We start from the raw sequence: 27124 nt of genomic DNA, 5'->3' as shown, positions 1-27124 counted from the left end.
GTTTCAAGCTTTTCATGCCCTCAGAAAGAAAGTTCTTGTTTACAAAATAAGTACACAACATTAACGAAACGCTTCAAGAGTTTCCTGTCTTCGTTATGAAATGTGATTCCCTGTTTGAGCTGGTCATCTAGTTGTGTGTCCACCCTAACTTTATCAAACGATGCTAAGAGATAAGATGCTCTGTTGTGTCCTATAGACTCTTCGTGAGAAACATCTGCATTGGTAAAATTTTCCAGATAAATATACCCCGTTTTAGTTCAGCTTGTATTTCTGTCTTTACCAAAAAGAAGGAAAGACCAACAGAACAGAGCATTCACTTTGGTGCATCCTGTCAACCAAATAAAATTCTTCGTATGATGAAGCAGTGAAGTGCCTAGTGAAACCTTTTACTTGGTTTGTTAAGCTTGGTAAATCTGGAGTTGGCTTACCTTCCTTTATAAGACTGCATTTTTCTTGGAAAGGTCTACCTGAGAAAGGCCTTTCAAGAATATTTTCCACTACACACTCGCCCTGTTTCCAAATTGATATTCAGGGCAGTGACGACACCATCGTAACTTAATCTACAGCATAACGATGCATAGCACACGTTATATTCATGAATGATGGCACAGAACTCGCGAAAACTTTAGCTGTAATCCACGGGGAACACTACAAAAATTCACTATATACCACCATTACAGATAACCAAATACAACATTCGCTTAGCTCTGTGTTCTTGCTGGGCATCCTAAATGTTTTTCTGCGACTATCGGAAAACATACTGTACACATGCCATCAACGAATTGCTCGAAAAAACTTTATACATGCCGAAATCCAAAAATAAAATATATTCTTTTATATTACAATTGATTTCATAAACAGGCTCTATTTTTATTAGCAAGGTGATGTGTAAGTGGCTATATTGTTAACTTGTTGATATTTTTATTGTAGCCTCTAGTGTGTGGCGCTGAAGACTTTGAGTGTCACATATTAAAACTAACAGGCCCTACCTAAGCTAGCTGGCCTGTCACTGTAAATTGCTGTCTGGGGAGGGGCCACAGCTTCAAGGACAAGGAAGCTTCAAGTGCATGCTAGTGCATGCGTCATCCGAGCGACTTAAATTTCGCTTGGGTAGCTCTCTTTCGTGCCGGCAAGGAAACCCAGCTCGTTGGAGAAGCTGAACTGCGGTAGTGCGAGCGGATCGTCAAGAGAGCTGTACTTGGCTTAGATATTAGCAGTTTTTAAAACTTTATGAAAAGCATTCTAAGGAATAATAAGAAAATATAAATACAAAGTTATTTACCCAAGCAGCGCTGGGGTAGATGGGGTTCATTGCACGCCACTGCCTAAACCCAAACTGCCTTCTATCGAACCAGTTCTTAAACAGCATGCTTACTCATGTTTAAAATTATATTCCTTGTTGAATGACTATCTGCTAAAACCTGATTATGATCATAACAACAACAACAACAACAATTCATTTTCTTGTAACATTATTGTATTCAACAGCTGAAAAAGAACTAATGAGTCAACATTAACAGATCAAGAAGACACCAGCCAGTTGGTGCAACTGTTGTCATTCCTGGTGATGCTAAACTGTCTGAAAGAGTTTAATGTTCTGAAACTGCCGGGCTGAGTGGCTCAGACGGTTAAGGCGCTGGCCTTCTAACCCCAACTTGGCAGGTTCGATCCTGGCTCAGTCCGGTGGTATTTGAAGGTGCTCAAATATGACAGCCTCGTGTCGGTAGATTTACTGGCACTAAAAGAACTCCTGCGGGACTAAATTCCAGCACCTCGGCATCTCCGAAGACCGTAAAAGTAGTTAGTGGGACATAAAGCCAATAACATTATTATTATTATTATTATTATTATTATTATTATTATTATTATTATTATTATTAATGTTCTGAAACTATTGCAGACCACAAGGATGTGACTTTCCATTTCAAAATTCCTGAATGCAGGGATTGGAAACACAGCCATCTGGGTTAGAAGACAGTGGCAGTGCCACTTGGTTATCATGGCCCCCACTTTGATTTCAAGTCAAAATCCACACTTTAAGGTACAACTTGCACAGTGAGTAACACCAACATGTATAACCAAGTAAATGAACAACTTCAACTACAACACCACTGCCTACCGGCAAGTGCACGAGCACCATCCAAACTATATCCCACACATCTTTTCCAAGCAGTTTCATGCTCCTGCATATACTCATTGAGGAATAAGGAAAAAAGTTTTTCCAGTTAGACAAGTTGGCAGTCTTGGAAAATAACACATCCTCCTGAATGTCACTATTAAAGTTGTATCTGTCGTAATGAAGCAATTGTGCTTTGTTTGAAACATCTGTTTTGTCTCTCTGAAGTGAATAAAATTTACATTCTGTCATTCTACTAATACCTTGAGATTCCACATTTTTAGTCATGTCATTAATTTGGCAAGTAACTCCATCATCTGAGAGAGGTATTAAATCAATGTCCTTGGATAAATGTTTGCAAAACATTGTTTTAGGTGTATCTTTTGCTGTTGGAAGTATTAAGGCCTTGACTGTAGAATCTGATTTCATGCTCTTTGTGATATGAAGACTAATGGTGTATGAAGTTTATAGGGCCTTTTTGTTGTCTGACCTGCATTAGAAACAACTTTGATTACTTTCTTGAGTTTTTCCTGCATGTTAATGAAAACAAATAGATGGGTTTACCCTTCTTTCCAAGTGGTGTTCCAATTTCGCGCTTTTCGTGCTCTTATTCCTATGGAAAATTTCTAGACTTAGGATTTGGTTCACCTTCATTGCCACACCGAGTAAATCCATATTCCAAATAATTGTAGACTATTTTTGAAAATATCTTTCCTTTGAACAGCTATCACTAAGATTTCTGTAATGGTACTAAACTCTGCTGGTATTAATATCGGTTTCATTCAGAACTTTTGATCTGTTAGCACTGCCGACATGAAGTGTGTCATCATATTCCTTTCTTTTCAGTATCCTGGTTCGTAGCCAGTTTTCTTCTCGTCAAATTTAGCCAAATCGATCTCCTCTCACCAATTCGATTCAGTATCTCTTCATTTGTGATTCGATCTATCCATCTCACCTTCAACATTCTTCTGTAACACCACATTTCAAAAGCTTCTATTCTCTTTCTTTCTGAGCTAGTTATTGTCCATGTTTCACTTCCATACAATGCCACGCTCCACACGAAAGTCTTCAAAAACATCTTTCTGATTCCGATATCAATGTTTGAAGTGAGCAAATTTCTTTTCTTAAGAAAGCTCTTCCTTGCTTGTGCTAGTCTGCATTATATCCTCCTTACTTCTGCCATCGTTAGTTATTTTACTACCCAAGTAACAATATTCATCTACTTCCTTTAAGACTTCATTTCCTAATCTAATGTTTCCTGCATCACCTGCCTTCATTCGACTGCACTCCATTACTTTTGTTTTGGACTTATTTATTTTCATCTTGTACCCCTTACCATTTATTTTCATCTTGTACCCCTTACCCAAGACTTCCTCCATACCATTCAGCAACTTCTCGATCTTCTGCATTCTCAGATAAAATAACAATATCATCGGCAAATCTCAAGGTTTTGATTTCCTCTCCTTGGACTGTGATTCCCTTTCCAAATTTCTTTGATTTCCTTTACTGCCTGTTCTATGTAAACATTGAAAAAGAGAGGGGACAAACTGTAGCCTTGCCTCGCTCCTTTCTGGATTGCTGCTTCTTTTTCAAAGCCCTGGATTCTTATCACTGCAGACTGATTTTTATACAGATTGTAGATAATTCTTCGTTCTCGGTATCTGATCCTATCATCTTCAAAATCATAAGTAGTTTGGTCCAATCAACATCATCGAATGCCTTTTCTAGATCTACGAATGCCATGTACGTGGGCTTGTCCTTCTTGATTCGATCCTCTAAGATCAGGCGTAAAGTCAGGATTGCTTCACGTGTTCCTACATTGTTTTTCCATTCTTCTGTAAATAATAAGTGTTAAAATTTTGCAGGCATGAGATACTAAACTAATTGTGCGGTAGTTTTCACACCTGTCGGCACCGGCTTTTTTGGGAATAGGTATCGGCCGAAAATCGGATGAGACTTCTCCTGTCTCGTACATCTTGCACACTAAATGAAATAACCTTGCCATGCTGGTTTCTCCTAAGGCAGTCAGTAATTCAGAGGGAATGTCATCAATTCCAGGTGCCTTGTTCCTATTTAGGTCACTCACAGCTCTGTCAAACTCTGACCTCAAAATTGGGTCCCCCATTTCATCAGCATCAACAGCCTCTTCATGTTCCAGAACCAAATTATCTACATCTTTACCTTGATACAACTGTTGGATATACTCCTGCCATCTTTCTGCTTTTTCTTCTTTCCCTAGAAGTGGCTTTCCGTCTGAGTTCTTAATATTCATAGACCTAGATTTCCTTTCTCCAAAGGTTCCTTGATTTTCCTGTATGCAACATCTACCTTTCCCGGGACCATACAGCCTTTGACATCCTTGCACTTCTGCTTCAGCCATTCTTCCTTAGCTACCTTGCACTTTCTATCCACTTGATTCCTTAATCGCCTGTATTCTTTTCGGCCCTCTTCATTTCTAGCATTCTTGTATTTTCGTAGTTCATCAATCAGGTCTAGTATCTCCTGAGTTATCCACTGATTCTTAGTTGATCTTTTCTTCCTTCCTAACATTTCTTCAGCAGCCCTACTGACTTCATTTTTCATGACTCTTCACTCTTCCTCTATAGTGTTTCCTTCAGCCTTTTCATTTAGTCCTTGTGCAACTCGTTCCTTCAAACAACCCCTCACACTCTTTTCTTTCAACGTGTCTAGGTCCCATCTTTTTGCATTCTTTCCTTTCTTCAATTTCTTCAACTTCAGATGGCATTTCATGACCAACAAGTTGTGGTCAGAGTCCACGTCTGCTCCTGGGAAAGTTTTGCAATCAAACACCTGGTTTCTGAATCTCTGCCTAATCATAATGAAGTCTATTTGATACCTTCCCGTGTCTCCAGGTCTTGTCCACGTATACAGCCATCGTTTGTGGTGTTTGAACCAAGTAGTGGCAAGAACTAAATTATGATCAGTGCAGAATTCAACCAGCCGACTTCCTCTTTCGTTCCTTTGTCCCAATCCAAATTCTCCTACTGTACTACCTTCTCTTCATTGTCCTTCCACTGCATTCCAGTCTCCCATCACAATTAGATTCTCGTCACCTTTTACATATTGTATTAAATCTTCTATCTCCTCATATATTCTTTCTATTTCTTCTTCATCCGCTGAACTAGTAGGCATATAGACCTGCACTATTGTGGTGGGCATTGGTTTGGTGTCTATCTTGACGACAATAATTCTTTCACTATGCTGGTCGTAGTAGCTTACCTCCTGCCCTTTTTTCTTATTCATTATTAGACCAACTCCTGCATTTCCCTTGTTTGATTTTGTGTTGATAATTCGGTAGTCACCTGACCAAAAATCGTTTTCTTCCTGCCAACGTACTTCACTTATACCAACTACATCTAACTTTAGTCTATCCATCTCCATTTTCAGATTCTCTAACCTACCACAACGATTCAAACTTCTAACGTTCCACGCTCCGACTTGCAGAATGTCGGTATCCATCTTCCTAATGATCGCCCTCTCTCGTGTAGTCCACACCCGGAAATCCGAATTGGGGACTAGTTTACCTCCGGAATATTTTACCCGGGAGGAAGCTATCATCAGTACACCATTGATACAGGGAGAGCTACACGTCCTCGGGAGGTAGTTACGTCTGTAGTTTCCCGTTGCTTTCAGCCGTGTAGCAGTATCAACACAGCTAAGGCCGTATGAGTCAATCATCTAGACTGCCGCCCTTGCAACTACCGAGAGGCTGCTACACCCTTTTCGATAAACCATTCGTTAGTCTGGTCTCTCAACAGATACCCATCCGATATGGTTGCACGTGCGGCTCGGCTATCTGCATCATTGGGACACGCAAGCTTCCCCACCGCGGCAAGGTCACATGGTTCGCAGACGAGGTTTTACATGTAGTATAGTATTTAAATATGTTTTCCATTTACCAGTAGCTTTTAATTGCTAGAGGAATTTTTTTCACCTTGCAATATAACGGCCATGCACGAAGCACTGCAGATTGAGGTAAGGTCCACTGCATGTTAATTATTTTGTGCATATGTTGGTAATTTTGCTTAACTGCTTTTCTTTAACACTGTTGCATGTTTCTATCAATTCGAATTTTGGATAGTTCAATATTTTTTGTTTCACGTTAGGGCTCAAATTAAAAAAAGAGTAAATTGTAATAAATATAAAATATTTGCAATGCACCAATAACAAATTGTTTGTCAATGAGTAAAGAGAGAATAATAAAAACTTAACATGTAAGGAACTGTTGCAACAGAACAGTAATTCCCTTTCTTTGAAAGCGCGAATAGAGTAGGGAGTGTCATAAACTTAATAAAATGTCAACACTCGGAGACATTCCATGCAAGTTGCATTAAATTTCCAAATAATATAAAGCCATAAACAGTGTTGGAACATATGTATGTTCAGTCTCAGCCCTAAGGCTGGTCGGATCCTCAACAGGTTTCCCATCAGCTGTCATAGATGGCCTAGGCATCGCTGTAGAGGCGTACTAGGGAAATGAGGAGTGACATAGTTCCCCGTTCCTTTCCTCACCGAGCCAGAAGTTGCTATTACATATCAGTCTGCTAAGCCCACTGAAATGCATGCATCAACCGACCCTATAAGCAACATTTTCTCACCATTTATAGCAGGGACTGGCTGCATAAGGAATGGCATTACTAGCATCGCTCATACCTTTGTCGCTTTCACATTGTCAAAGCCAAGGATAAGACAGAGACAGGTCAATGAAAGTAACAAAATTGCTCTAGCCTATACCAGAAGACATAGTGCACTGTAAAGACTAGGTCCCACCTGCAATGGCATTGTTGGAACATACATTATGAAAGAAAACTTTTGCAATGTGTATCCTGTTATTTTGTTGTTCTCAACTATAGTGATATTTTTCTGTGTCTCGCAGACAAATGCTTGGTTTTACCAAATACATCTTCAGTCTTGGAGGAGCACATAGACTTCGAGGACCACTTGATTTTGGAGGGGTTTTATGTCAGTAAAATTTTAATTACTTCATAAAGTTTTAAATATTATGATTACTTACTTGTTTTATTAAAGTATATCAAAAGTATCTGGACACCCCTGTGTAATGCAGAAATGAACCCTAGATATCACGAGAGGCGGACCTGCCAGTTTAAAAATAGGCTAGGAATATTATGTTGTCAGTAGAGAAGTGGTAACAGCAGAGTTGGTCGGTCAGGAGAACTCGGTGACATTGAATGTGGACTAGTAGTCTGATGTCACCTGAGTAACAAATACATCACAAACATTTCTACCCTTCTAAAGTTGCCCAAATCAAATGTTGGTGATGCGATTGTGGAATGGAAACGTGAAGGAACAACCATAGCTAAACAAAGACCATGCAAACATCATTTAATGACGACAGGGAGCGTCGAGCTTTGTGGAGTGTGGTTGTAAAAAAAATCAATGGAAGGAATCACCCTGAGTTCCAAAGTGTTACCAGCAGTCTAGCCAGCACAATGACTGTTCGTTAGGAGTTAAAAGAATGGGGTACAACGTTCAAGCTGCTGCTCATAAGCCAAGCATTTGTGTAGTCACGACTAAGCATCGCATGAGGTGGTGTAAAGAGCGACACCACTTGACAGTGAATGGCTGGAAACGAGTGATTTGTAGTGATGAATCACGTGGTGACAGGTAGAGACCCTCTTAGAGGCAGCCCTGCCCAGGGACTGGCGCCCCTGCCTATGTGAGTCCCAGAGCACGCTGACCCGGTGTGAAACATCTGGTAAAGGGTCCCAGCTCAGTGTGATGAGTGAAGACCTCAACGGCAGCAAAAGCAGAGAATATGATTCGGCGGAGGAGGCAACCCATTCCTCTGGGGGTAGTACAGATGGAACCCACTGCCTTGTGGGATGATGAGGGATCCTCAAAGGCTTAAGGAGTAATCTCCAGAAGAAAATCCTCAATTATGTTAGGTCTAGCACACCAGTAAAAGAGCTTATTTGTAGTTGCTTTCAAAACACTTAAGAGCCTTGGAATGCATTTATCAACTAAATTAAGACGCCAGCATCAGCAGACTCATGTCAGGCCTGAAAAATGCAAAAATCCCGGAGGAGTCTAACACGGATTGAGACCATCAACTTATTCTCACAGTAAAATGTGAAGAACTAGTGGACCTCATGGAAAGGAGGAAATTAATGATACTGGGGCTGAGTGAAACCAGATGGAGAGGGAAAGGAATGAAGAAATTATAAAAACAGTATATACTGTATTGGCATGGAAATGACAATGAGATTAGGAGTGGTGTTTGTTTAATCATGAGTAAAGATCTAGGAGGAGTCGCTGACATTCAGTATGTTAGTGAAAGAATAATACAGGTGACTGTGCATTTAGGGAAAGAAAAACTAACTTTAATACAGGTGTGTGCACCTCAAACTGGATGTTGTCCAGAGGATAAGAACCAGTTTCTTTATGATTTGGAAAAGTTATTAGTTAAGAGAGAGTAATCATCATAGGAGATCTGAATGCACAGATTGGGACGGATAGAACAGGATATGATAACGTATTGGGACCTCGTGGATATGGTGGATGAAATATGGAAGGTGAATATCTCTTTGACTTCTGTATGAGGAATGGGTTGGTGTTGAAAACTAGTTGCTTCAAAAAGAGACAGAGCCATAAGATAACATGATACCCCCCCCCCCCCCCCCCTTGGAATGGACTACAAAAGACTTTAATTGATTATGTCATCTCAGATGAAGAAAGAAGCAGAATGGTTACAGATGGCAGAGTAATACCCAGCGAGAGCCTTGACAGTGACCACCGTCTATTAGTAGTGAACCTGAGAAACTTCTGTGTGCGAAAAGTACAGAACAGGAAAATGCCTAAAATCAAAGCATGGGAACTCCAGAAAACAGACAAGAGAACTGACTATCAGGACAGGATAAAAATCCTGTTCCCAAGAGATGAAAGGAAAAATAGAGAGGCAGAATGGACCAGACTAAGGGACACATTGGTTAAGGAAGCAACTGAAGTTTGTTGAAAGACAAATACGAAAATAAGGGAGAAGGAAACACCTTGGTGGAATGAAAGAGTGAAAGCAGCAATCAGGAAAAGAAATCTCTTGCAGAAAGAAAGGGATTGGGAGAAAAATAAACCGGATCTTACTAGAGACGAGGCAAAGATCAGAAACTTTGAACAATTATACCGAAACAAGAAACTGGACGTTAAAAGAACAGAAGAAAAGACCATGGCATGGAATATATTCACTCAAGAACTGGAGGAAGACAGCAGAGGCAATAAGGAACTACTTCTGTATAGTGTTATCAGAGGTAAAAGGAAACCAATGAATATCATAAAGGCACTTGAAGATGAAAATGGAAATCTGAAGAACCATTTCGACCACCTACTGAATAGACCAGTTCAAGAAAAAAATACAGAACTGGAAATCCAAGCCTACAATGAACCACCCCCCATCACCTGGACAGGAACTGAGACAGCCTTAAAATCTATGCCTAAAGGAAAATCTTCAGGTGCAGATAAAGTAAATGCAGATGTGATAAAAGCAGCAGGCATCCAGGGTATACAAAGGCTGCACAGAGTACTAAATGCCATATGGACAGACAACAAAATACCTGCAGATTGGAGCAAGGGCGTTATAATTCCCCTGTTTAAGAAAAGCAGCAGACTGAAACCCACCAACTATAGAGGAATAACCCTGCTGTCTCATGGGCTAAAAATTCTAGAGAGGATCATAGAAAGGATATTGAGAACCATCATTGAACCACAGTTAGAGGAGGAGCAATGTGGATTCAGAAGTAACAGATCAACTATGGATCTCATTTTTAGCACGCACATGCTGATAGAAAAGCATTGGGAAAAAGGCAAGAACCTGGTCATCGTATTCCTGGATATAGAAAAGGCCTATGATAGTGTTATAAGAAGATCTGGGAGTGTCTGAGGAAAAGAAATGTGTCTGAAGGACTGGTAAGAAAAATTCAGATGTTGTACAAAGACTGTACTAGCTGTGTACAAATTGGGGAAGGTCGATCATCATGGTTTGAGACCAAGAGTGGAGTTCAACAAGGAATGCACTGTCCCCACTACTGTTCATCACCGTTATGGACAATATAATGAACGTCAAGGAAACTCTAGGTGAACTGAATGCTGTGGCCTATGGTGATGAAATCATGATTTGGGGTGAAACAGAAGAGGAAGCACAGACCAGACTCAATGTATCGAAATCCCAGTTCCAGGAATAAAACCTCAACATCAGCAAGACCAAGACAGTGGTGATTGCAGTCAACAGAGAAGGGTGTCCAGCTAGTGTAAAACTAGGAGACCACCAGTTAGAGTGTGTGGATAGTTTTCCTTACCTTGGAAGTAATAATTTGGTCAGAAAGGAAATTACAAACAGAGTGCAAAAGGAATCAGAGTTCTACCTACAATTAAGAACTCTTTTACCGGATGACAAGATTCCAAAACCGGCCAAACTGATGATGTTTAACAGCTATTTCACACCAGTATTGACCTATGGTATTGAGGTGTGCACTTTCATGAAAAGAAATTCATCAAGACTACAAGCATCAGAGATGTAATTTCTTAGATCCAACGTTCAGAAGACCAAGATGGACAAGTTAAGAAATGAAGAGGTGAGGAAAGAAGCCGGAATAAGGACATCCCTATTAGACCGAATCAGCACATCCAGACTACAGTGGTACAGGCATGTGATGAGGATGGAGCCTACAAGAACAGCCAGAATAAATTTGGCAAGACAGGAGGGAAAAAGACCTGCAGCAAGACTTAAAACCCGATGGATGGACATGATCATGGTTGATCTAGTTACCAGATGGTGCGCAGTGGATGATGTTCTCCATGACAAGTTGTATATGGACAGGAGGAAGTGGAAGAGGCTCATTAACAGTACCGAGGAAGCTGGAACTATACGATGATGATGATGATGATGATGATGATGAATCACGCTATAGCCTGTTTCAATCCAATGGGGGGGTTTGGGTGTAGCGAATGTCTGGAGAACGTTACCTGCAATCATGTGTAGTGTCATTAGTGAGGTACGGAGGAGGTGGTGGTATGGTATCGGGGTGTTTTTTGTGGTTAGGGTGTGGCCCCTCATTGCACTTAAGAAAAATCTAAATGTGGAGGGATATGAACACGTTTTAAACCACTGTGTACCACGTACAGTACATGACCACTTCATAGATAATGATTGTATCAGCATGACAGTGCATCCCGTCATAAAGCTGCATCTCTGAGATTATGGTTTGTGGACAATAACATTCGTGAAGTGGACTGGCCTGTCCAGAGTTCCGACATGAACCCAGTGGAACACCTTTTGGATGAGTTGGAATGTCGACTTCACTCTAGACCCCCAGCATCCAACATCACTACCTTCTCCGGTTTCAGCTCTTGAGGAAGAATGAGCTGCCATTCCTCCACAGACATTCAGACACCTCATTGAAAGTGTTCAAGGCGAAGGGTGGACTCACCCCCTATTAATGTCTAACAATATGTAAATATGACACGGATAAAATCGAAGTGCAATTTCAGATAGGTGTCGGTATACTTTCGATCGTTGCCTTAAGACCAATCTGTGCCAGTGTGATTTAAAGCAAATTGTAAAAATAAGAACATAAACTTTTGATCAAGTAGTGTAAATCACTTTTCAACTTATGTTATTAGAAGTAGGTACGTATGGTTAGACTCCCTACTACGAGTGTTGTACTGAAACTTAATTTTACAAGCAATTTTACATGAACTAGAATTAGTTTTTTTGAAGAACAAAATACACCATCTTAGCCCTTCACTGCGCAATTTTTCAAATTTTGATGGAAAAAAAATATTTTATTACTTATAATGTACTAATTTGTGGAAAAATAGTAAAAAAAATTATATTTACAAAATGTGAAGATTATGGCTTAAAAAGGGGTTTGGGTCTCAGGAGGAACACTGCGCACTGAGGGTAAAATAATGTTTGAGAACTCTTAGAACACATAAATACTTTATTGCAGGGTTTTTCTTAAAGATGTAATTAAAAAATTAACCTTCCAAAGCAAAAAGCACGAGAAACTAAAGGGCACATATATACAGCATGTACAAAACACATTGTTTGAAAAATAAAAAAACTAATATGATAAATGAACATTCACGCTAATTATGAATAATGCATTGCACAATCAGGTAAATTTAGCATGTATGTTTGATTTCCTTTTATAAGCCTAATTATCACACAGATAGTAGGCTATTACATGTCCGGCCCCGCGGTGTATGGGGCAACGCGTCCGCCTGTCACCCGGCGGCCCCGGGTTCGATTCCCGGCCGGGTCAGGGGCTTTTAATTGTAATGATTAATATCCCTGGCCTGGAGACTGGGCGTTTGTGACGTCCTTAATTTTCTTTTACTCACATACAACATTTCACATTACCGCCATTCCAATTACACGCAGGTTCATTCAATATGGTGCCAGTAGGGGCAAAAGATCCACATGGATCAACGCCCCGAACAAATAGCATTTTATAAGAAGTAAAAGAAAATCTGCAGCAAGGATCAGTTTGAAAATAAAATTTATTTTTTCCTTTCAGTGGGAAATATCGTGTCTACTCAATTTCAATTAGTGTGATAACTGTGAAAACAGTTTTTCTTATTGTGTAGGCACAAATATACTGCACACTTTATGCACTTAGAATGTGTTTTGGCACTACAACCAGGCAATTTAATGCGCTGCTGATTCTCGGTAAATACTGACAAATGAGAAAGTTAATCACTCCGAACATCTTGTGGTGGTGCTGGTGTAGTAGGGCCTTTCCTCTCCTTTAGCTGTAGCAGCACTTCAACTTCAAATCTAAGCCTTCCCCGTGAGGGAGTAATGGGTTTTCAAAACTTGCAGAGTATTACACCAAGATCAGCAAGGAATTCAGCAAGTGTCATAATAGGCTGTATCCCTTTTTCAGTAAGGCATCTCTTAGACAAAAGCCAAGCATTTATGACTAACAGATCCAGCTCACATATTTCATCTGGTAGCACTGTTGTGCCAGAAAATTTGAGATCTTCGTCAGCCCATTGCATACATCCTCTTTTCCATATAACATTTCTATATTTCACTTTCTGTTGATGGCTTTGCTAAGGTAGAAATACGCTTAGGACCTCTCTGTTTTGCACCATCTGAGACAGACTCTACACTGACAGATGTTTGTGGCTCATTGGAATAAGGCTCAGTAGGTGGTTGTTGTTCGTTACCAAATGTTGATTGGTTAGGCTCAGGGCCAATTGGTGGTTGTCTGGAGAAAGCCTTAGGGGTTATGTCCTCAGAAAAGGGTATATTTTCCATCCTGAACTCTTCATCACTATCATCTGAATAATCCAGTCCATCTTCACTATTTTCAGCTACTGCAAGAATTTCTTCCAGTGCAGCAAACAATTGTTTATCAGTTAGTTTGTCATTATATGACATTTTTAATACAATACAAATATTATTAAGGCATAAACACACATTGAAACACTGTCAAGCAATTTAAAAACACTCCATTTCGGTCCCTGAACAAAACCAAGTCAATACTAACGAAATCATATAACCTCTAACATGGTCTCCATAAAAATATTCATGACTGCGCAGTGGGTCTCACAAGAAACAACAGTTTTCACTAAATTTTCTGCTGTAAAGAAACATAATTCCACAAAAAAAACATGTGTATATTATCCTAAAAGCCCTCAATTACACAGAAATTATTTTAACAACTGAAATTTGTCACTCTATGCACTTCCTATCAACAAGAGAAACACAGGTATTTGGAGTAATGGCTGTTGTCATGGAAACTCTATAAAATTTCTTTGTAGGTGATCCCTTTGTTGGTCTATGGTGGATGACTTTTGAACTAAAATGTCTGAATAGTCTAGGCCTCACAAGGAACACCATCCTCATGTGAAAGATCGGTTATTCAGTTACTCAGGGATGCAAAAAGTAGTATGGGTCTCGTGAGACCCACTGCGCAGTGTAGGGTTAATCTACATACTTTTCTTCTCTTTTCAATTTAATCTCGGTTTCTTCGCACACATTTGTGCCACTTTTCTTCTAGCTTGAAGATCCCTTGCAGTACAATTCGAGTCCAATAGGCAGCACACACTGACACACTGCTTTCATTTTGTTCTCCATTTGTCGTATAGAGTTGGTCTCGCATCTCCTTCACAGTTCCGAAATATGATAGCCAGAAGATGCTATGTTGGAACTCTAGGCTGGGTAAGGCATAATTTCCCACAACATTTTCCCACATTTCCCCATTGAATGAACTGAGAAAAACGAGAGCATTGATGTTACAGGGTGGCCATCTTTTCCAGAGTGTTTATCACACAATGCACGACGGAGTTACAGGCTTCTTGATATCTTTAACTTCCAATATTATTTCCTGCTCTGTACTCTGTTCTACTGCTAGTTTTTTAATGCCATTGTGTCTACAGTAGGATGTCTTAACTTCCTTAATTCTGTTATCAATTCTTCCAGTGTTGTGTTCATTGGAGACAGTTCGATGACTGGTTGAAATTGACTTTGTACACAGTACTGCCATAAGTTCTGTCAGTACTAAATAAAACTATACAAACCCATTAATATACAAGTATTCTGAAAAAAAAAAAAAACAAACAAGAAAAGGCTACAGAATGAACATGCCGTTATTTGGAAATGTGCAGCAACACAGCGGCAAATACTCATCAATAGCTGCACGAATCCTGTTTAGTGGAACTTTTTTTGACAGCTCACGCGATTTTTTTTAACATATCAATATTGCAGTGCCGATTTTGACGTGTTATCGCCTCAAGCTTCTGCCACGGAGAATTCTACAATGGATTGAGGTCCGGACTTCCACTAGGCCAGTCAGCAACTGCGATGAACTGTGGGACATTGGTTCCCAACCACTGTTGCGTCGTTTTTGCTGCGTCGTTTTTGCTTTGTGTGCAGGAGCGCTATCCTGCTGAAAAGTCCACAATTTCCCTTCAAACCAACTTCGAATTGATATGTGGTATCACCATTTTCAACATTGTCTGATAGACAGCTGCAAAAGTCTTTACTCCACCTTCACAAAAGTGTGCCTCTGATGCTTCCCGCCAGGAAACCGCCCGCCCCATACCATGACAGAAGCAGGGTGTCCGCGCTGCACACATGGAACTCTCTGTCTTGCTTTCTTGGAGGACCGTGCGAACATGAATGTTTTGATTGTTAAACAACTCTTCCACACTGAATGTGTTTTCATCTGTGAATAGGATGTCGCGATACTCCCCTTACATCGTTAAAAAGCCTGGGATTAAAGCCGGCTTATCTCCTTAAATTTTTCAGTTAGTAAATGCCACATATATCTTTTATGTGCACCAAAATGTATATCATCCTTCAAATTACGCGACATAGTTTATGGAGAGATATTCATTTCATGAAACAAATTTGTTTGTTTGCGTAAAGGATTGCGTCGAATCTTTGCACGAACAGCATCCACAGCTACTTTTCTGCATACACACCTAGCACGGCCCAATCTGACCCGATCAACAGTTGCACCCATTTGTTTAAACTGTACTGTTGTCTGAAACACAAATCGTTCATTGATACCGAGAGGTTTCAGGATAATTTCCTTATCTCTCCTTCCGCAACAAAATAATGCCAATACAGCGATACGATACTCATACACTCCCCACTCCATCTTTCACTGCTGCCCGCTTTTGGCACACTGCAAGCCGGTTACTGGCGGAGTCGTGAAGGCGACCTTGTGGATGACTATAGACGTTGTTGCTACGCTTCATTCACAATTACCACATTACAGTGCGTTGAGATTTTACTGACGGAACTTTTTTTCTTGAACCCACTATCTCCTGGATGCAAGCTCACAGCTTCACGCCTATAACCGCACGGCCAACTCTCCCGGTACTGACAGAACTTATGGCAGTACTGTGTACATTCATGTTTTCAACTTTGAAATGTTTCCCCCATCTCCTAACACTGCTAGCATCCATGAACATATTTCCTTAAGAACTCTGAAGTCTGTGGTGAATTTCAGCAACAGGAATTATGTTTTCAACATGTAATTCACTGACAGTTCTTTGTTGAAAAGAAATATCTCTGTCAGCTATTTTGTATCAACTGCCATTGCTGATTCAGTCAATGCTAATTATGTTGCAATGCCTCAGCACTTTGTGTAAAGTCTGTACATCACATTAATGCTTTAGAATTTACTAAATTGGTGAATCCTGACTATTTGAAATGGTTGCTCATTAAATTCAGTGGTGAGTTTGATTAGCATAGTGGTTTGGCTGTAAACTTTCTACCAGGAGTTTACATTTTTGCCTTACTCTTGCTTACCTCCTCCCTTGGCAACCAGAAGACACCTTAACTCCTACTTAGAAGGGAGGCAATGATATTTATAGCCACAACTTCCCTGACCACTTATCATACCAGGCAGTTCCATGAAGTCTTGGTACTCCTGCTTTTAACTGCTCTACTTTGTAAGTAGAAAACAAATTCACTCAACGAGTAATCAGTGGGTTGTGAATGTGGACAGAATCCAATGTACAAGATTAAGGAAGTAAAGGAGACACTAGAATCAGGAAAATTTATTGTAATCAAGAAAGACATCTTTACTGATGCTCATGTTGGTCGACCATGCGATAAATTTTCCTGTATTGGAGGTATTTTAAAAACAAAAAAAATATGGATATGCTCAGATATGCTCCTTGTGAGAAGATAATACTTGGACACTTTGGTTTATTGTGTCGTGTGTGGTCGCAGTGTATTTTATTATAATAATTTTTTAAATAAATGGAAAGGACATTTTATTTTTACTTCAAAAAGCTCTGAATACATGCAATATTGATTTAATAATGACAGTGCAAGCAACAGATCATTTTCTTTATTTTCGTGAGCAGCACATCACACTTAGCGCAAGGCTGTGCTATACTACCCAAAACAACAGTACTAAGGGATCGCATTTAGCCTTGGTCAGGACAGGAACTCCTGTCCTACCCAGGATTGAAACAACTGGTTTGCTCTAATGCAGTACACCCCGTTCTTTTCCTCTCTGGTTGGTTGGGTGGTAGTAAAGAGTACAAACAGAATAAATGAACATGCTTGCTTTCTACCAGGTTGATTCTGATTGCAATTTTTGCCTGAAAAATCATGCCAACGAAAACCAAAATGAGCCAGGATGGCTCCGGTGATCTCAGAAATGCCTAGAATAAGCTGAATTTTCTCCAGTCTGGCTTCTTGCGTGAATGGTCAGCGATAGTAGCCTTTGGCTCAGAATGTCCTTGGATCAGTTCCTGGGCGTGGTACGGATTTTAGTAGTATCTGGTTAATTTCTCTGGTCCACGGTATTCTTAATACACACCTCTTCAAATACAGACACTATACTACTCTAATAACCACTACAGTGACACATAATAGTTGAATACATCCTCCACTTAGGGCTGAGGGAGGAAGGGTATCTGGACGTAAAACTGAGCAGAGTCCTTGTATGAAACATATTTTGCATCTGTGATCTCGCCAGGGTGTGGGGAAAAGCGGGGGGAAAAGACATTGCTCATTAGACTTCATATGACCTTCGTATATTAACATTTTACTCGCACGTTAGCTCTACTGGGAATATTCAATTATCTCGTTTCACAGTAAGACTCAAGACTGAATGTTTCAGAACTTCATAACCTTTTTTTTTTTACTGTAATGTCTAGAATATTATCTGAAACCGTTCCTGGTTTTCATGTGTTCTTTTTTTTGCTAGTTGCTTTACATTGCACCGACACAGATAGGTCTTTTGGCGACGATGGGACAGGAAAGGCTAGGAGTGGGAAGGAAGCGGCCGTGGCCTTAATTAAGGTACAGCCCCAGCATTTGCCTGGTGTGAAAATGGGAAACCACGGAAAACCATTTTCAGGGCTGCCGACAGTGGGATTCGAACCTACTATCTCCCGAATACTGGATACTGGCCGCACTTAAGCGACTGCAGCTATCGAGCTCGGTATTCATGTATTCTATGCTGTTCATCATTCCATGGGAATTATTCCACATTTGCATAGACTTTAATTTTTATTTGCTAAATCATTTGTCCTTATGTAGAGAAACTTCAAGAACGTTGGTTTTTCTTTTAGAGATCACTTTTCACGTAGATTTCATTATGACATTTCCTTTTTAACCTTTATTGAAACGGACTGAAGTTGATTGATGTTTATAATATCCCTATTCTTTTGTTTGTATCTGCAGTTGGACCAATTTGAGTGTGAAATTGAGTCCTTGCTGGCAGGGAAGAAGAAGAGGTTAGATAAAGACAAGCAAGACAGAGTGGAAGATTTGAAAGTGAAGGTGGAGAAACATCGATACCACATCCGCAAATTGGAAACCCTTCTTCGTATGCTGGATAACATGTCTGTAGAAGTTAGTCAGGTGAGAATATTTATTACTAAGTTTGTCTTTTATTTTCCAGGTCAGTATTGTATTAAATCCCAGACTATTTATCATTAGTTCATCAGTAGGTTTTTGGTTTTTTTTTTGTGTGTGTGTGTGTGTGTGTGTGTGTGTGTGTGTGTGTGTGTGTGTGTGTGTGTGTGTGTGTGTGTGTGTGTGTGTGTGTGTGTGTGTGTGTGTGTGTGTGTGTGTGTGTGTGTGTGTGTGTGTGTGTGTGTGTGTGTGTGTGTGTGTGTGTGTGTGTGTGTGTGTGTGTGTGTGTGTGTGTGTGTGTGTGTGTGTGTGTGTGTGTGTGTGTGTGTGTGTGTGTGTGTGTGTGTGTTTTTTTTAGTTAGTTTCACAATCGACTATAATACTATATATGTGCATGTCAGCAATATCAAATCTTTTATGTTTTTCCAAAAAACAGACTTTTGGATAGGCCAGCTCTGTTCCCTGACTCTTCAAATGTGTGAGTGAATTTAAAATTTCCATTTCTGTAGACTTTCAGCTCAAAACCCTTCTGCCTGTTCATAATGGCGAAAGGTCCTCCCAATGCCAGGATTGTAACAATGCATTTGAAAGAATAAAAGATCTAGCTTCCGAAAACACATGACGCTTCATACTAAAGACAGTCCAATCCGCTGTTAAGAATGCAACAAGCCGTCTACAACTAACAGCAAACTCCGAACACACACATACTGGATTGAGACCATTCCAGTGCCGGAAATGCAATGAAAAGCCTACCCAGCGAGGTAATCTACAAAAGCACCCGTTTTTTTCATAATGGAGAAACACCATCTCAATGTCAGGAATACAATTAAACGTTTAGTCAAGCCCGTCTCTCAAGCAACACATCATCATGCATACTGGAGCAAGGCCTTTCTATTGTAAATAATGCAATAAAGCGTTTGAAACTAAGGGTAGCCTCCGACAACACGAAGTCGTACATACTGGAGAAAAGCCGAACCCCTGCATGAAATGCAGTAAGATGTTTTGTCTACTTCATAATCTTCGCACCCACTTGCTTCTTCATAAAGGGGAAAGGCTCTCTGTGTCAGGATTGCAACAAACTATTCGCTAGGCAAAGTGACCTCCGGCTACACGTAAAGATACATACTGGAGAGGAGCCCTTCTACTGGACAAAGGACAGCCTGCACTCTTCGTTTGGTGTTACATAGTATATGATCTATATTTCACTCAAACCTGGCGGAAGGTATACGTAAAACGTGACCCATTTTTATGGAGACAATCATAAAGGAAGACATTTATTACTTTAAACTTACATCTTTTCACGGTTTCTTGCTTGTGGAGTACATCCTTTACCCGAGAGGACTAGAAGTGTATATAGTATTTAATTTTTTAATTATTGATAGGTGAAAAGTTTAGTATGGTTAACTTTTATACATGTCGCCTGTTATGTGATTGTCATATATTTTAGTATTCCGTTGCCTCATTCAGAAAATCAAGTCGACATGGCAGTGATGTTAGATCACATGGCTTGTTTTAAATTCTTTTCTGGATAACAGCGTATGACAAGAATATTTCAGTCGTAAGTTATATGGTCACATACATGTTCACAATGTGGCTAATAATCTTTCCGACAAACAACAATCACACTGTGTACAATGCACGCACTGTGGAAAATATTATCGATCCGATAGGGGCGTAAGCATACACGTTAGCAGAGCTCACCCTGCAGTACACAGAGATACCCTGGTCAAGAAGCTGAGTAAAATCAGCATTTTACGAAATTCCCCAGAGAATCGTCAGTCCAATGCATACCTGCCAACCCTTCCGATTTACCCGGAAACTTTCCGTTTTTTAACTCGTCTTCCGATTTTCCGATTTATTTTTAATTCTTCCTATTTTTGACCAATATAACCTCCAGTACAGTCAACACTCTTTCCCTAGGATAAAGGATAAACTCTTATGTGCTTGTGTAATTTACCCAACCTCATTTTCAAGCGTTTTTATTAGATGCTTTATTTCGCGAGTGTATCATCCGTCACCTTCGTGTATCGCATTTCCTGCTTGCTACAGCAGAATGTGTGCTTCGCAGCTGGGGATTCGGGACGGCAATCGTTCTACAAGCGATAGAGGCTAGGAGCGCTAGCGACTCAGTTAATTGGAACGAAAGAATGAGTTTCTTATTGTGTGGTTCGCGCGCTATTAACATCGTTTATGTGCGTAATTTCGTTGGAGTTGTATGCCATGTGTTTTTTCTAGCGCTTCTGTGCTTTTCCCCATGTCAAAGTCGTATGTTAATATTGTATGAGACATACTTATCTGTTTTGTATGTGCTAATTTCGCGTATTTCACTGCATTTTTGTTTATTCTTACTTCATAATTTTAATAAGTTGAATGTATTTCAGGGAGTTGTGTCGGTGACAGTTACTGGTATTTTCTCTTCACGTTATGGCCAAAAAACATAACGTTATCTCAAAGTGTTCAGAGATACCTGTAAAATTAAATTTTTGTTCATTTTACAGACTAATAAAGGAAACTATTATGCGAATCGCCTCGGGAGATAAATTTTATTTCGACGTATCGAAAATTCGAGATATAGAGAATACTGTTTTTGAGTGTGTATAGCACATAATTGAATTATATGCATCTACGGGCTTTAAAGGAATACATTATGTTTAACGGTACCGGTACTTAAAACTATAGAAAGAAACTCTATTTTTCGGCAACACTTTAATTATAACCCTTATTATAGTAATTTTTTAGAAGACAGGATACAGTACATACAGTAGTGAAATAAAAAACATAGCTCCGTTAACACGTGTGGAAAAAAATCCGTTCGTCTCTTCTGTTTGTTGCGGTCAACCTTTCCTCCCTTCACGTTGAAATTTTGCGTCAATACCACGCAGCCGAGTTTCGTAAATGGAGCTTGTCATCCGTGACTTCTGGGCTTGCTGTCGTACGTGACCGGTAATTGACACCCGAGAAACGGCGAGGCTTTGCCGATGCTGATCACTAGAAGTTCGAGTTTTTCGGTTCCCGTCATATTACTTTCCAGCTTCACTGGAACCCCTTCCTACTTGTTAACTGTTCCTCACAAACTGCAAATACCGTATTGCACAGTTAATATTGCACAAAATTCGAGTTAGAGTATTTCTGCTTCAAGGGAGGAAATGTTTGCTTCGAGAAATCGAGAAATTCGTATAACCAAATTTCGAGAATAGAGAAATAAATACACGTGAAGAATAGGACAAACGGCCGGAAAATATAAGTTAGTTCGAGATACTGAAAATTCGAGTAATGGAGTTTCGAGATATCGAGGTTCGACTGTATTATTATTCGTATGTATGTGTCATAAATGAGAGTGATTAGGTACATTTTCTTGTAACCATTTTAATGTTTTTTTTAGTTTAAGATTTTAAATTTAATGATCAAATCACATTGTAACTGTAGGTATGCATGCTTTTTATCCTGTCCTTTTTTCACTTAGACCGTGGCGCTATATGTGTGATGAAATCCAAGAATTAAAAAATCTTCCTATTTTTGATTTCTAAAAGTTGGCAGCTATGCCAATGAAACCACAACCAATACCGCTATTACTCCAGCGCCGAATATAGAAGAGTACAACCGCGATCTGTTTAAATGGAAGTCAAAGTTTTCCGAAAACCTAACAGACGACCACTTGGACGAGGCTGTTAATGACTTTGTCCAATTCTTAGCTTCAGTACCACATATTCTTCCCCAGGCCGAAACACCCTGCCCAGAAATATTACGAACTGAGAAGAAAAGGGCAACTTAATTCTGCCCAACTTTCATATAGGACCTCTTCAAACCCTGAAAGATCAACGAAAAGGGGAAGAGAGAAGAGAAGAAGGAAGTACATGTATGAATCCACTCAGTTCTACTATTACAATCAGCATCGAAAAGCCATACACAAGGTGTTTACAGACGAACAACCAATTTGCAGCCTGAAAGAAGATGTATTGCACACATTCTTTTCGGACATATTTTCTAGACCGAACAACCACAAAAGACCAGAATACCCTCAAAAAGGCACTGAGAGTGAAATCATGGAGACTAAGGACCTATACAGTCCGGTCATATCTAAAGAAGACATTATTCAGGCAACACAGAAAATCAAGATAGACACCGCAAGCAGTCCTGACCACGTAATCGCCCGAGCTATTAAAAACAGCACGATTTCAGAGTTAATCGCAATCATCGCAACTAGAATGCTAACAACAGTGTTAGTACCATTGACTTTCAAGAAAGCCCGTACAATTCTGGTTCGTAAAGGAGGTGACATAAATGATCCCAGTAACTGGCGTCCAGTTACTATATGCTCAGTTATTAGACGAGTCATCGAGAAAGTTCTTGATAAACAGCTTCGGAACTACATTGTGTTTCATGACAATCAAAGGGGTTTCACCAATACACCTGGTACTTACATAAATACTTCAATTTTGGAAGCCGCTTTACAGCACACTAGGCAAGAAAAGAATGATGCATGCATTATATTTCTTGATGTTCACAAAGCTTTTGATAACATCGGACATGCGCATCTCCAGAGCACACTGGAGTCGGTCGGAGTGCCCGAAAAACTGACGAGACTGATAATTGCTCTACAAGAGGGAAACTTAACACAGATACAGACACGAAAACAGGGAACAAAACCCATCAAAATTAATCGCGGTGTGCTTCAAGGCTCCCCTTTGTCACCGGCATTATTTACCATCGCTACCAATCATATTGTGGAAGAACTATCTGAAGATTCTTTAGTAAGGAATTACGGTTACTCGATTGCAAACAAGAAGCCTAACCTCACTATAATGTGTTTCGCCGACGATACGGAAATATTTGGGAAAAACACTGAATCTGCTGCCAAACTAGCCCGGATCGCCATAGAAAGATTTAAGGAACTCGGCCTGGACATCAGCGCTTCAAAATCAGCTTGCCTTTCTATCAAGAAAGGTCGGCTAACAGAGGAGAATATCATTAATGACGACTGTGAAATTAAATCACAGTGCAACGGAAGTGCGATTCGTTACTTAGGTGTGAATTTCATCAATGAACTTAAACTGGATCCACAAGCCGTACTCGACAAGACGCGAAACAAGATTGACATCCTTGTTAGCTCACCATTGCTGCAATCTGACCAGAAATTTTCAATTTTAAATAGTTCAATATCACCTACTCTTATTTACCCACTCCAAGTTACCTCCATAAACAAGATACCTCAAACTTTTCTATCAGATGCGGATAAAATATTAAAGAGTGGAACTAAAGAATTATTACAACTACCAGCAGACGTTCTGGATCACATGGTATACACCGAAAGGAAGTATAAAGGCCTCGGTTTGTTTCGCGCCACTTGGGAAGCCAAACTACAGCATATTAACATCTGTAATAAATTATCGCTTGCAAATAACGGCTACATTAATGCAAATAGGAACTTGGAACAAGAACATACAATTTGTTTTCAAGATCTAGGCATAGAAATGAATGATCGAGTTATGTCCAAAAATAGCCATCTTCCCAATGTAAAGAAGGTCCGACAGATACTATGAGACAGAGAAGTTTACTCATGTTTTTAAAATTTGAAGGTCCTGTTCAATTGTGGTAAAGTTGTGCCCCGTTTCTTTCATGTGATTGCTCATTGCTGAGTGTTTATTATGTTTCTGAGCATTGAAATGTTCTGTGTACCTAGTTATGAAGCTTCTTCCTGTTTGTCCTATGTATGAGCTGAGGCACTCATTACATTTTAATCTATAGATACCGGAGCCTGAGTATTTATTATTTTCTGAATTTATTGTATTATGGTTGAAGAACATTTTTTTGGTTTGAATTTTGAGTTTTGAAAGCTATTTTGATCTCTTGATTTTTTAAGGTGTTGGTTACTTGGTGTATGATTGGGTTGGTGTATGTAAAGGTTGCTAACTTTGATTTTTCATTTTTTTATTGGGGAGAGGTTTGTCGATAGTTTCAATTTAACTTTATTAATTAGTTTGTCTATGATAGAGGGATTATATCCATTAAAAGTGGCTATTTCTTTTATTGTATTTATTTCTTTTTTAAAATTGGAATGTTTTTCCTTCATATTTTTTATACTAAGCTGTATATTTTGACTTATATCTTTTTACCATATATTTAGCAGTTATTTGACCTACATTTCAAACTTTGACTACGGCTTTAAGCCATCAACTGTCTTTTATAGTCACATGACACCTTCATTTTTAAATGTACCTCTTATGAATCTACCAGTTTTTATGTATCAATTGTTTATATTATATATTCTCATTGAACTGATTTCATATGCCTTCCACTTTGTATTAGACATCTATTAATGACTACGGCTTTAAGCCGTACAATCATACGACGTCCTAATTAACAAAGAACTACATATGTGTTTATCATTTTATTAGATCTATAGTTATTTCATCGAACATTTTATATGTACTACCTTTGAATCCACTAGTTTTTAGTATCATTTGAATGTAATGTATATTCTCATAGAACTGATATTTTATGCCTTCCACTATGTATTAGACATCTATTAATGACTACGGCTTCAAGCCACCTTCTTTTACTATAGTACAATCAAACAAGTCCTATTCAACAAAGAACTACATATGTTTTTATCAATATATTAGATTTTTAGTTACTTCATGAACATGTTTATAACTAACGTAAATCTTACCTCTCTTATAATCATCAAACACATTTTTGAATATCTTTAACCAGATGCCTGGTAAAATAATAAGGTTTTTGATAATGACTGAAGATGCCTCACAGTGAGAGGCGAAACATGTCTCATCTGAATAATGTTTTAAAGTAAATGCCAACTTCTTGTAATGTATTGAATAGGTGGAAATAAACAAAAGGTATTATCCTATATACAGTTTAAACCACTGATTGTCGCAGGGTTAGGTTAGGTTCTACAGGATTTCTACTTGACTGACTGTTGTCATTGAAAGCGCTGTTGTGACGACTGAACGCAATAAACATTAAACTGAATCAATTGGTGTACAAAGTTTTCATCCAGTAGATACGCCACGAACTGGCGAACCAATACCGTACATACAAAGCTTACAGGAATCAACAAAACAGGATATTAATTCATGGTACTCACTGTTCTTTAAGGAGAAGAAATATCCAGTCAACAATAGCTGCAGTGAACATGGTTTTTCACTATTATTGTCCGGCCCCATGGCTAAATGGTTAGTGTGCTGGCCTTTGGTCACAGGGTCCCGGGTTCAATTCCCGACAGGGTAGGGAATTTTAACCACCGTTGGTTAATTTCTCTGGCACGGCGGCTGAGTGTATGTGTTCTCTTCATCAACATTTCACTATTGTGTAAAATACCAACTTACTAGTTTTCACAAGCACAGTATGTTCAACAGCGACTCATGAATGATGACGGGCAGGATGTCCAACCTCACTAATCTATATTCCGGACTATTTCTTCTAAAAAAAATTGTATTTGTCCTCTAATGTGATTTTGAAATTTTTACTGAATATTTATGTGGCTGAAATGAAGGTGGATAAACTACATGGTCTCCTGTTTATAGGAGGAATGTATCCTGGAAATGAATCTAATAATTTTGGTTTCATATACATTATAGTTTCTCTAAGATATGTTGGTAGTAATTCAGTCATGTATGACGACGATGTATTTCATGGTAAAGACGAATTATTTTGCAATGCTATCTGTCTCAGTGGTAATGTACTATGTATCTGTACTAGTGTTGGCTACTGAGTGCATGATTCGAAGCAGTGTATCGATTCATTCAAGTGTCCGAGTGAATCGTTTCACAGGAACGGCGAGCTCACGGCACACTAATCATGCGCAATCACTTCTCAGTGAACCACACGACACACACTCCTCCTTATCGGCACACTAGACACTGGCGGGGAGCCGAGCTTCCGCTGCAGCGAGACACAGTTAATCGTGGCACACTGAAAGAATCGTACGCAGTCACGGATCGTTGAGACACAACACACACACACACACACAGTTCATTATCGGTACACTGTACATTGGCAGGGAGTCGAACTTCCTCTGAAGCAATACATACAGAGTCAATCACAATCAATCAATACTGATCTGCATTTAGGGCAGTTGCCCAGGTGGTAGATTCCCTATTTGTTGTTTTCCTAGCCTTTTCTTAAATGATTTCAATGACATTGAAAATTTATTGAACATCTCCTTTGGTAAGTTATTCCAATCCCTAACTCCCCTTCCTATAAATGAATATTTGCCCCAATTTGTCCTCTTGTATTCCAACTTTATCTACATATTGTGATCTTTCCTACTTTTAAAGACGCCACTCAAACTTATTCGTCTACTAATGTCATTCCACGCCATTTCTCCGCTGACAGCTCGGAGTCATGGTACAGTGAAAGAATCGCACGCTATAATGGACTCTCGAGCTCAGCTCATTTGAAAATAAAACCCACTCACATTCACTGTCCTCTTCTTACAGGGAGTTTTAAATAATAGATGGATTTATTTGCAGAGTTAAAGAGATAGTCAAAACATAATTCCAAAGTACCCAGCTTATAAGTAGGTAGGCTATTAGGTTATTCTAATTACCGTATTAGTTTAATCAATCAGTTGAAGTTTGACAATTACTTAAACTCATCTCTCTAGCCTCTACGCCTGGCTG

At 39.4% G+C, this 27124-nt stretch overlaps 1 protein-coding gene across 2 annotated transcripts in view; it reads left to right on the top strand.

Annotated features, from left to right (window-relative positions):
* The window catches only part of Not3 (CCR4-associated factor Not3), a 398149-nt gene that overhangs the window by 55044 nt on the left and 315981 nt on the right, over window positions 1–27124 (top strand). For both annotated transcript variants that reach the window (XM_067141698.2, XM_067141697.2), the window contains exon 4: window positions 18312–18491. In XM_067141698.2, coding sequence (XP_066997799.1) covers window positions 18312–18491 — 180 coding nt within the window. The remainder of the gene's footprint in view (window positions 1–18311; window positions 18492–27124) is intronic.

Source organism: Anabrus simplex, chromosome 2, assembly GCF_040414725.1.
Source record: "Anabrus simplex isolate iqAnaSimp1 chromosome 2, ASM4041472v1, whole genome shotgun sequence".
Lineage (NCBI taxonomy): Eukaryota > Metazoa > Arthropoda > Insecta > Orthoptera > Tettigoniidae > Anabrus > Anabrus simplex.
The sequence above is the reverse complement of the archived record's forward strand: the minus strand, read 5'-3'. Positions and strand labels throughout refer to the sequence as shown.